The following is a 13902-nucleotide window of genomic DNA, read 5'->3' as shown; positions in this document are numbered from 1 at the left end:
TCAATTTTTGTTAACAGGAGATTCATTTAATCATCCCCATTCAGGGAAAGTCTATAAAATTCTACATTATTTTACATGCAACTCTACCGTTGTAGTGTACCAACTCCTCTGCCCCTGCGGGCTCTGCTATATTGGCAAGACAGAGACAAAGTTTAAAGAGAGGACGGGCAATCACAGGGCAGCTATTCGTGCGGCACTAATATCGGCACTTTGCTGAAGCACGTCATACATTATCTAGCCTTCGCTACAGGATGATCGACACGGTCCCGCCGAGTCGTCGGGGGGGGGGGGGGGGGGGTGATCGGTCACTGCAATTGTTAAAATGTGAAGCTAGAATGTTGTCCATCCGAAGGGGCTTAATGATTCTATATCATTTGTCTCTTTAAGATGATTCAGGCCCTCACTATTGCTGTCATAACAGGTTTCCACATTATGTTTTCACTAGGCATTCATAACCAGTATTTTATTATTAATTAGCATCTGTATCAACTGAATGTTGATATGGAATATAACTTGTATCATATTTTTCAGTTACTCAGTATGGCTTAAAACATTTTTAATGGATATTCTGTATCTATGCAGCTGCGGTTGTTTTGTTCAGTTGGTGAATGGTTAAGTTTTACACAGGTGTCAGACCCTTAGTGGATGACGTCATTTTCCAGCGCGGCGCCGGGGAGGGTGAGCGGTCCCAGCCCTGGCGCCGGCATTTCGCTTGTGGTGTTCTCTTATATAAAAGGTATGTTTGTATTTTCTTTTGTATCCTGATGACAATATTTAAAATATTGAAACGTTGATTACCTTTCCACAAGCCTGAAGTGTCAGTTATTCAGTTTGAGTGCCGCACCTGTGCATCTATATCTTAAACCTGTTTGTGAGGGCACCGACGCAGTTGCTACAGTACAAGGAGTGCCGGACCCAAGACGAAAATTATATATATATATATATATATATATTTATTTCCATTGCCTATTACTGACAGCAGCTATTAGATTGTTATTGCTTTTTTCTATATTTTTCTTTTTTACACCAATTTAGTATTAGTGTGTGTGAGTGTATGTATGTATGTATGTATGTATGTATGTATGTATGTATGTATGTATGTATGTATGTATGTATGTATGTATGATATATATATATATATATATATATATATATATATATATATATTATGTTACCCACTACTGAATATGATAATAGGTTCCTTGCCATGTACAATAAGGGTAGGTTCCTGATAATGTACGCAGCTTATAATAACCTCACATCACTTGTGCACTAGTCATCCTGTGACGCGCGTCACTTTTAGGGTGGAAGATTAGGCGGGCTGAAGACCATCCCCATCACCATCTGTGAGGGATGCACCATTTCCACCCTGGAAAATTATTATTATTCAGTTTGGGTACAACAGGACCACAATCCACCAACCTCTTCTTTTTCATTCTTCAGCAGTTGGAGCAGGTTGTTGTGCTTGCACTGATGCTGGCGCTCCTTCTCCTGCAGAGCAGCGTTTTCTCGTTTGGCCACATCCAGCTGGTCCTAGCAGAGGGAAGCGTACACCCATGAAGAATAGTAATCGCAGCACGCGTGTTTGGTGTATACGCACAGCGGCGCCTGCTCACCTTAAGCTTGCTGTGACAGCTCTGCAGATACTCCAGGTCACTGTTCGTTCTCAGGAGCTGCATTTCCCCATCTTCACGTCTCCGCAGGTCTCGGCTGTGACGCTGGAGCAGCTCGTAGAGACAGTTCACAACGGACACAACGTGCAGCCTCTTCCCACCACCATTCCTAGCCGCGGCAAGTAGGGAGGGGAAGCCCAGCGCTGAGAGTTCCTATGAACGGCACAGGAAATATCGAGAGACTGCTGGATAATACATAGTAGCACACAGAGTCACATAGTACATGGAGTCAGGAAGCCAAGGCGCCAGAGACAAACTAGCACTGCTAGGATTCAGGGAGTACAGGTATTGGATGGGGGGGGAGCACTTGCAGCAGCCCACACACACAGGGGGTAATTCAGAGTTGATCACAGCAGCAAATTTGTTAGCTAATGGGCAAAACCGTGTGCACTGCAGTTGGGGTAGATGTAATATGTGCAGAGAGTTAGATTTGGGTGGGGTATGTTCAAACTGAAATCTAAATTGCAGTGTAAAAATAAAGCAGCCAGTATTTACCCTGCACAGAAACAATATAACCCACCCAAATCTAACTCTGCACATGTTACATCTGCCCCACCTGCACTGCACATGGTTTAGCCCATTAGTTAACAAATTTGCTGCTGCAATCAGGTCTGAATTAGGACACAGTCCTGACACGCAGCACATTAAGGGGCCTGGCTAAGGACAGTCCTGACACACAGCACATTAAGGGGCCTGGCTAAGCAACTCCTCGGCATGGCCTGCAAACAAGATCTCAGCCTGCCTGGGAAGATGGGGGTAGGGGGGCACTTTAGTGCAGACTTCCTTTACCACAGCTGTTGGAGGTTTTAGTATTTAATCCATTTGCAACAACTACAGATTCACTGAAACAAGATCCACCTTCTCAGCAACCAAGTTACACTAGCAGGCAGTAGCGGATCTTGCTACGGGCACACAAGATTTTTTCCCGGGGCACCGCCATCCGGACGGCGCTGCCGCAAGATCCGCTACTTGTGGTGCCCCCAGGTGCTGTGCTGTCACTGCTGTGCGGTGCGCAATGACGTCATCGTGCACCGCACGGCATTGTGGGACCGGCACATAGACGCTAGGGGTCATAATTGACCTCTAGTGTCTATGCTGTGCTATGGGGAGAGACGTCATGGCGTCTCTCCCATAGATCTGAGGAGCGGCGCCGGCAGCCGGAGACTGAGGTCAGCAGCGGTTGGGAATCATGAGCAGGGATGGCGAGTATTAATTAATTTATTAATATTTTATTTTTTTGTAAGCGGTGCAACTCTACTGGGGGGCACAACTCTACTGGGGGCACAACTGACCACACCCCTTTATGAAGCCACACCCCTATTTTTGCCCAGGGCGCCACAAGGACTAGAACTGGCCCTGCTAGTAGGGAGTAACCCCCCTCCCCCCATGCAGAGGGTAAATATCTATCCCATCAGTCCCTGTTTTAGGGGAAATGCATAATAGCTGTAACTCCCGACTATGGATGTACAGAACAGCCCAGGCAGCGTACCCAGGTCTGTTATATTATGTTGGTATCGAACAGATGATATTCTGGCCATGTCGATATTCCAACAGTTTGGAAGTTAAGCCTCGCCCTAAAGCGTATATACTGACTGCATAGCAGCACGCCCCGCCACCCGCAGGCGATCAGTCTCATGGTGGAGGTATTGGGGCTTTTCTAGACTCCTCTGGGCGTCAGGGTAACTCACAAGCCTTGGCCCCTTAGAGTGGCAACTGTGCTGCTCCAGCAGTTCCAGGACAGGGTGTAAATACACACACACACAAAAATATAAAATATCTATATAAATGTCAATCACCCCATTATTAGATATAGAAGAGAATATAGTCTTCATTTTTGACCCATCGTAGTCCAAATGGAAAACCAGCAAAAGCCCGACTGACATATACCGTGACGCATCCAGGAGTCGCTAGGATCGGACTAATGATCAGCAGCGGCGTTGCTGTAGTTTGGGACATTCCATCCGTGACTTACCTGCTCGATGTAGGTGATGCACTGTTCCACATTGTTCTCGTTGCAGAAGTTTGTGTCTTGAGGAGTTTTGGCTATGCCGAGTGAGGGGTGTAGGAGTGAGGTCATCCTGGGCTCAGAAGTGCAGTGTGCAATGAGTCGGCTTTCTAGGATAATAGAGTGCAATAACATAATGTCACACACTGCATCATAGCCCAACGTCACACACTGCATCATAGCCCAACGTCACACACTGCATCATAGCCCAACGTCACACACTGCATCATAGCCCAACGTCACACACCGCATCATAGCCCAACGTCACACACCGCATCATAGCCCAACGTCACACACCGCATCATAGCCCAACGTCACACACTGCATCATAGCCCAACGTCACACACCGCATCATAGCCCAACGTCACACACCGCATCATAGCCCAACGTCACACACCGCATCATAGCCCAACGTCACACACCGCATCATAGCCCAACGTCACACACCGCATCATAGCCCAACGTCACACACCGCATCATAGCCCAACGTCACACACCGCATCATAGCCCAACGTCACACACCGCATCATAGCCCAACGTCACACACCGCATCATAGCCCAACGTCACACACCGCATCATAGCCCAACGTCACACACCGCATCATAGCCCAACGTCACACACCGCATCATAGCCCAACGTCACACACCGCATCATAGCCCAACGTCACACACCGCATCATAGCCCAACGTCACACACCGCATCATAGCCCAACGTCACACACCGCATCATAGCCCAACGTCACACACCGCATCATAGCCCAACGTCACACACCGCATCATAGCATAATGTATACTTTAGTCATCTATCTCTATAATAAGATCTACGCGGATGTGCGCAGCACTAGTACTGCAGCCCAATTACTCACGTGATATCTCCCCTGGCAGACTAGGGAGAAGGCCTATCCACAAATGGTTATAAATAATCTGTCTCCATCTGACTGGGACAGGTCACTTTAAAGCCTAACAAAAGGCCTGGCGCCCTCCAGCTGTTGTGAAACTACAAGTCCCAGCGTGTTCTGCCACAGTTGTGTAATAAGGGAATGCTAGAATTGTGGCAGGGCATGCTGAGATGTATAGTTCCACAACAGGTGGAGAGCCACAGGTTGGCCAGCCTGCCCTATAGTCAAAGTTCTGGACTGCAAAAAGGTTTTTATAATCTTAAAACCAGGTATAAGCAGAGGAACGGTGCACAGAAGCTGAAAGCTACACTGCAGTGACGGTCTTGCAGCCTCCTAGAGAACGGAAGTGCTGACTATGGATTGGTGGCTTGGCACACAGAGGAGCTCTGACCAGGTTTGGTTACACTTTGCTCTTTGGGGGTCTGACGTGCACTAGCGCTGACACAACCATCACCTCTCTCACTGGAGCCATAGGATGGAATATCTGTGTGTAATGGTGTCATACCCTAGACACATGCGGGGTAACACGCTGACTGAGAGGTCCCTGAAGTCTCTTCCCACCAACAGGACTGGCTGCACGTGCAGTGACAGGAGCATCCCAGTGCATGGCAGCTGCAGCCGATAAACCAGACAGCCATCAGAGATGCTGCTTCTACAGTAACACTACGGGTGTGTGATACAGGGGAGAAGCTGCTTCTACAGTAACACTACGGGTGTGTGATACAGGGGAGAATCTCAGACATTACATTATCAGATAGATAGAAATACAGGAGTATACAGTGTATGGCGGCTGCAGCAGATAAACCAGACAGCCATCAGAGAAGCTGCTTCTACAGTAACACTACGGGTGTGTGATACAGGGGAGAAGCTGCTTCTACAGTAACACTACGGGTGTGTGATACAGGGGAGAATCTCAGACATTACATTATCAGATAGATAGAAATACAGGAGTATACAGTGTATGGCGGCTGCAGCAGATAAACCAGACAGCCATCAGAGATGCTGCTTCTACAGTAACACTACGGGTGTGTGATACAGGGGAGAAGCTGCTTCTACAGTAACACTACGGGTGTGTGATACAGGGGAGAAGCTGCTTCTACAGTAACACTACGGGTGTGTGATACAGGGGAGAAGCTCACAGATATTACATTATTAGATAGATAGATAGATAGATAGATAGATAGATAGATAGATAGATAGAAATACAGGAGTATACAGTGTATGGCGGCTGCAGCCGATAAACCAGACAGCTATCAGAGAAGCTGTTTCTACAGTAACACTACGGGTGTGCGATACAGGGGAGAAGCTGCTTCTACAGTAACACTACGGGTGTGTGATACAGGGGAGAAGCTCACAGATATTACATTATTAGATAGATAGAAATACAGGAGTATAGTGTATGGCGGCTGCAGCCGATAAACCAGACAGCTATCAGAGAAGCTGTTTCTACAGTAACACTACGGGTGTGCGATACAGGGGAGAAGCTGCTTCTACAGTAACACTACGGGTGTGTGATACAGGGGAGAAGCTCACAGATATTACATTATTAGATAGATAGAAATACAGGAGTATAGTGTATGGCGGCTGCAGCCGATAAACCAGACAGCTATCAGAGAAGCTGTTTCTACAGTAACACTACGGGTGTGCGATACAGGGGAGAAGCTGCTTCTACAGTAACACTACGGGTGTGCGATACAGGGGAGAAGCTGCTTCTACAGTAACACTACGGGTGTGCGATACAGGGGAGAACCTGCTTCTACAGTAACACTACGGGTGTGTGATACAGGGGAGAATCTCACAGACATTACATTATCAGATAGATAGAAATACAGGAGTATACAGTGTATGGCGGCTGCAGCCGATAAACCAGACAGCCATCAGAGATGCTGCTTCTACAGTAACACTACGGGTGTGTGATACAGGGGTATACTATCAGAGATGCTGCTTCTACAGTAACACTACGGGTGTGTGATACAGGGGAGAAGCTGCTTCTACAGTAACACTACGGGTGTGTGATACAGGGGAGAAGCTCACAGATATTACATTATTAGATAGATAGAAATACAGGAGTATAGTGTATGGCGGCTGCAGCCGATAAACCAGACAGCTATCAGAGAAGCTGTTTCTACAGTAACACTACGGGTGTGCGATACAGGGGAGAAGCTGCTTCTACAGTAACACTACGGGTGTGCGATACAGGGGAGAAGCTGCTTCTACAGTAACACTACGGGTGTGCGATACAGGGGAGAAGCTGCTTCTACAGTAACACTACGGGTGTGTGATACAGGGGAGAATCTCACAGACATTACATTATCAGATAGATAGAAATACAGGAGTATACAGTGTATGGCGGCTGCAGCCGATAAACCAGACAGCCATCAGAGATGCTGCTTCTACAGTAACACTACGGGTGTGCGATACAGGGGAGATGCTGCTTCTACAGTAACACTACGGGTGTGCGATACAGGGGAGAAGCTGCTTCTACAGTAACACTACGGGTGTGCGATACAGGGGAGAAGCTGCTTCTACAGTAACACTACGGGTGTGCGATACAGGGGAGAAGCTGCTTCTACAGTAACACTACGGGTGTGCGATACAGGGGAGAAGCTGCTTCTACAGTAACACTACGGGTGTGCGATACAGGGGAGAAGCTGCTTCTACAGTAACACTACGGGTGTGCGATACAGGGGAGAAGCTGCTTCTACAGTAACACTACGGGTGTGCGATACAGGGGAGAAGCTGCTTCTACAGTAACACTACGGGTGTGCGATACAGGGGAGAAGCTGCTTCTACAGTAACACTACGGGTGTGCGATACAGGGGAGAAGCTGCTTCTACAGTAACACTACGGGTGTGCGATACAGGGGAGAAGCTGCTTCTACAGTAACACTACGGGTGTGCGATACAGGGGAGAAGCTGCTTCTACAGTAACACTACGGGTGTGCGATACAGGGGAGAAGCTGCTTCTACAGTAACACTACGGGTGTGCGATACAGGAGAGAAGCTGCTTCTACAGTAACACTACGGGTGTGCGATACAGGGGAGAAGCTGCTTCTACAGTAACACTACGGGTGTGCGATACAGGGGAGAAGCTGCTTCTACAGTAACACTACGGGTGTGCGATACAGGGGAGAAGCTGCTTCTACAGTAACACTACGGGTGTGCGATACAGGAGAGAAGCTGCTTCTACAGTAACACTACGGGTGTGCGATACAGGGGAGAAGCTGCTTCTACAGTAACACTACGGGTGTGCGATACAGGGGAGAAGCTGCTTCTACAGTAACACTACGGGTGTGTGATACAGGGGAGAATCTCACAGACATTACATTATCAGATAGATAGAAATACAGGAGTATACAGTGTATGGCGGCTGCAGCCGATAAACCAGACAGCCATCAGAGATGCTGCTTCTACAGTAACACTACGGGTGTGTGATACAGGGGTATACTATCAGAGATGCTGCTTCTACAGTAACACTACGGGTGTGCGATACAGGGGAGAAGCTGCTTCTACAGTAACACTACGGGTGTGCGATACAGGGGAGAAGCTGCTTCTACAGTAACACTACGGGTGTGTACTACAGGGGAGAATCTCACAGACATTACATTATCAGATAGAAATACAGGATTAGGCATAAGGAAAACATATCTATAGATAGATACAGGTGCTGTACATGGGCAGTGATAACGAAGCAGCTCAAATAACTGCAGTCTGTTACAGAGCCAATCGGGACATTGCCCTGAAGAGGTGGGAGGCTTGGGATCAGGAGCAGCAGGGGTGCGGGGAGACGTCAGCTTAACACTGAACTATTTATTTTACTATTTATGGTTCATAGCTGAACATTTTATTTTCAGGGGTTCAGGAGGCTTTATAAAGAGTCTTCATCTCTGTAGCATAAACTAATCAAAGCTGTAATCCAGATCGTTATTCTGTATACAGTACAATGGGAGGACAATAAAGGGTACTAAAGTTACATTGCTGCATACCACACACACACACACACACACACACACACACACACACACACACTGCGTATTACAGGGCCGAACACCACACACACACTGTGTATTACAGGGCCGAACACCACAGACACACACTGCGTATTACAGGGCCGAACACCACACACACACACTGTGTATTACAGGGCCGAACACCACACACACACACACACACACACACACTGCGTATTACAGGGCTGAACACCACACACACACACTGCGTATTACAGGGCCGAACACCACACACACTGCGTATTACAGGGCCGAACACCACACACACACTGCGTATTACAGGGCCGAACACCACACACACACTGCGTATTACAGGGCCGAACACCACAGACACACACTGCGTATTACAGGGCCGAACACCACAGACACACACTGCGTATTACAGGGCCGAACACCACAGACACACACTGCGTATTACAGGGCCGAACACCACAGACACACACTGCGTATTACAGGGCCGAACACCACAGACACACACTGCGTATTACAGGGCCGAACACCACAGACACACACTGCGTATTACAGGGCCGAACACCACAGACACACACTGCGTATTACAGGGCCGAACACCACACACACACACTGCGTATTACAGGGCCGAACACCACACACACACACACTGCGTATTACAGGGCCGAACACCACACACACACACACACACACTGCGTATTACAGGGCCGAACACCACACACACACACACACTGCGTATTACAGGGCCGAACACCACACACACACACACACACACACACACACACACACACACACTGCGTATTACAGGGCCGAACACCACACACACACTGCGTATTACAGGGCCGAACACCACAGACACACACTGCGTATTACAGGGCCGAACACCACAGACACACACTGCGTATTACAGGGCCGAACACCACACACACACTGCGTATTACAGGGCCGAACACCACACACACACACTGCGTATTACAGGGCCGAACACCACAGACACACACTGCGTATTACAGGGCCGAACACCACAGACACACACTGCGCATTACAGGGCCGAACACCACACACACACTGCGTATTACAGGGCCGAACACCACACACACACACTGCATATTACAGGGCTGAACACCACACACACACACACTGCGTATTACAGGGCTGAACACCACACACACACACTGCGTATTACAGGGCTGAACACCACACACACACACTGCGTATTACAGGGCTGAACACCACACACACACACTGCGTATTACAGGGCTGAACACCACACACACACACACTGCGTATTACAGGGCCGAACACCAGACACACTGCGTATTACAGGGCCGAACACCAGACACACTGCGTATTACAGGGCCGAACACCAGACACACTGCGTATTACAGGGCCGAACACCACAGACACACACTGCGTATTACAGGGCCGAACACCACACACACACACACACACTGCGTATTACAGGGCCGAACACCACACACACACTGCGTATTACAGGGCCGAACACCACACACACACACTGCGTATTACAGGGCTGAACACCACACACACACACACACACACACACACTGCGTATTACAGGGCCGAACACCACACACACACACACACACTGCGTATTACAGGGCCGAACACCACACACACACACTGCGTATTACAGGGCCGAACACCACACACACACTGCGTATTACAGGGCCGAACACCACACACACACTGCGTATTACAGGGCCGAACACCACACACACACACACACACACACACTGCGTATTACAGGGCCGAACACCACACACACACACACTGCGTATTACAGGGCCGAACACCACACACACACTGCGTATTACAGGGCCGAACACCACAGACACACACTGCGTATTACAGGGCCGAACACCACAGACACACACTGCGTATTACAGGGCCGAACACCACACACACACTGCGTATTACAGGGCCGAACACCACACACACACACTGCGTATTACAGGGCCGAACACCACAGACACACACTGCGTATTACAGGGCCGAACACCACAGACACACACTGCGCATTACAGGGCCGAACACCACACACACACACACACTGCGTATTACAGGGCTGAACACCACACACACACACTGCGTATTACAGGGCTGAACACCACACACACACACTGCGTATTACAGGGCTGAACACCACACACACACACTGCGTATTACAGGGCTGAACACCACACACACACACTGCGTATTACAGGGCTGAACACCACACACACACACACACTGCGTATTACAGGGCCGAACACCAGACACACTGCGTATTACAGGGCCGAACACCAGACACACTGCGTATTACAGGGCCGAACACCAGACACACTGCGTATTACAGGGCCGAACACCACAGACACACACTGCGTATTACAGGGCCGAACACCACACACACACACACACACACTGCGTATTACAGGGCCGAACACCACACACACACTGCGTATTACAGGGCCGAACACCACACACACACACTGCGTATTACAGGGCTGAACACCACACACACACACACACACACACACACACTGCGTATTACAGGGCCGAACACCACACACACACACACTGCGTATTACAGGGCCGAACACCACACACACACACTGCGTATTACAGGGCCGAACACCACACACACACTGCGTATTACAGGGCCGAACACCACACACACACTGCGTATTACAGGGCCGAACACCACACACACACTGCGTATTACAGGGCCGAACACCACACACACACTGCGTATTACAGGGCCGAACACCACAGACACACACTGCGTATTACAGGGCCGAACACCACACACACACTGCGTATTACAGGGCTGAACACCACACACACTGCGTATTACAGGGCTGAACACCACACACACACACACACACACACACACTGCGTATTACAGGGCTGAACACCACACACACACACACACACACTGCGTATTACAGGGCTGAACACCACACACACACACTGCGTATTACAGGGCTGAACACCACACACACACACACACACTGCGTATTACAGGGCCGAACACCACACACACACACACTGCGTATTACAGGGCCGAACACCACACACACACTGCGTATTACAGGGCCGAACACCACAGACACACACTGCGTATTACAGGGCTGAACACCACACACACACACACACACACACACACACACTGCGTATTACAGGGCCGAACACCACAGGCACACACTGCGAATTACAGGGCTGAACACCACACACACACACACTGCGTATTACAGGGCCGAACACCACACACACACACTGCGTATTACAGGGCTGAACACACCACACACACACTGCGTATTACAGGGCCGAACACCACACACACACACACACACACACACACACACACACACACACACACACTGCGTATTACAGGGCTGAACACCACACACACACACTGCGTATTACAGGGCTGAACACCACACACACACACTGCGTATTACAGGGCCGAACACCACACACACACTGCGTATTACAGGGCCGAACACCACAGACACACACTGCGTATTACAGGGCTGAACACCACACACACACACACACACACACACACACACACTGCGTATTACAGGGCCGAACACCACAGACACACACTGCGAATTACAGGGCTGAACACCACACACACACACACACACACTGCGTATTACAGGGCCGAACACCACACACACACACACTGCGTATTACAGGGCTGAACACACCACACACACACTGCGTATTACAGGGCCGAACACCACACACACACACACACACACTGCGTATTACAGGGCCGAACACCCCACACACACACACACACACACACACACACACACACTGCGTATTACAGGGCCGAACACCACACACACACACACACACACACACTGCGTATTACAGGGCCGACCACACACACACACACACTGCGTATTACAGGGCCGAACACCACAGACACACACTGCGTATTACAGGGCCGAACACCACAGACACACACTGCGTATTACAGGGCCGAACACCACACACACACACTGCGTATTACAGGGCCGAACACCACACACACACACACACACACAGCGTATTACAGGGCTGAACACCACACACACACTGCGTATTACAGGGCCGAACACCACACACACACACTGCGTATTACAGGGCTGAACACCACAGACACACTGCGTATTACAGGGCTGAACACCACACACACACACACACACACACACACACACACACACTGCGTATTACAGGGCCGAACACCACACACACACACTGCGTATTACAGGGCTGAACACCACAGACACACTGCGTATTACAGGGCCGAACACCACACACACACTGCGTATTACAGGGCCGAACACCCCCCACACACACACACACACACACACACTGCGTATTACAGGGCCGAACACCACACACACACACACACACACACACACACACTGCGTATTACAGGGCCGAACACCGCACACACTGCGTATTACAGGGCCGAACACCACACACACACACTGCGTATTACAGGGCCGAACACCACAGACACACACTGCGTATTACAGGGCTGAACACCACAGACACACACTGCGTATTACAGGGCCGAACACCACACACACACTGCGTATTACAGGGCCGAACACCACACACACACTGCGTATTACAGGGCTGAACACCACAGACACACTGCGTATTACAGGGCTGAACACCACACACACACACACACACACACACACACACACACACTGCGTATTACAGGGCTGAACACCACACACACACACACACTGCGTATTACAGGGCCGAACACCACACACACACTGCGTATTACAGGGCTGAACACCAGACACACTGCGTATTACAGGGCTGAACACCACAGACACACACTGCGTATTACAGGGCCGAACACCACAGACACAGAGCGCGAATTACAGGGCCGAACACCACACACACACTGCGTATTACAGGGCTGAACACCAGACACACTGCGTATTACAGGGCTGAACACCACAGACACACACTGCGTATTACAGGGCCGAACACCACAGACACACACTGCGTATTACAGGGCTGAACACCACACACACACACACACACACACACACACACACTGCGTATTACAGGGCCGAACACCACAGACACACACTGCGAATTACAGGGCTGAACACCACACACACACACACACACTGCGTATTACAGGGCCGAACACCACACACACACACACTGCGTATTACAGGGCTGAACACACCACACACACACTGCGTATTACAGGGCCGAACACCACACACACACACACACACACACTGCGTATTACAGGGCCGAACACCCCACACACACACACACACACACTGCGTATTACAGGGCCGAACACCACAC

The 13902-nt window shown here is 49.8% G+C and overlaps 1 protein-coding gene across 1 annotated transcript in view; it reads right to left on the bottom strand.

The window, feature by feature from the left end:
- The window catches only part of SSX2IP (SSX family member 2 interacting protein), an 83456-nt gene that overhangs the window by 52361 nt on the left and 17193 nt on the right, over positions 1 to 13902 (bottom strand). The window contains exons 3-5 of the mRNA XM_063939309.1: positions 3646 to 3788; positions 1617 to 1826; positions 1423 to 1533 (exon numbers count right to left, since the gene is read on the bottom strand). Of these exons, the coding sequence (XP_063795379.1) occupies positions 1423 to 1533; positions 1617 to 1826; positions 3646 to 3788 (464 nt within the window). The remainder of the gene's footprint in view (positions 1 to 1422; positions 1534 to 1616; positions 1827 to 3645; positions 3789 to 13902) is intronic.

Source organism: Pseudophryne corroboree, chromosome 9, assembly GCF_028390025.1.
Source record: "Pseudophryne corroboree isolate aPseCor3 chromosome 9, aPseCor3.hap2, whole genome shotgun sequence".
Taxonomy (NCBI): Eukaryota; Metazoa; Chordata; class Amphibia; order Anura; family Myobatrachidae; genus Pseudophryne; species Pseudophryne corroboree.
Note: the sequence above shows the minus strand (reverse complement) of the source record. Positions and strands in the feature narration are given on the sequence as shown.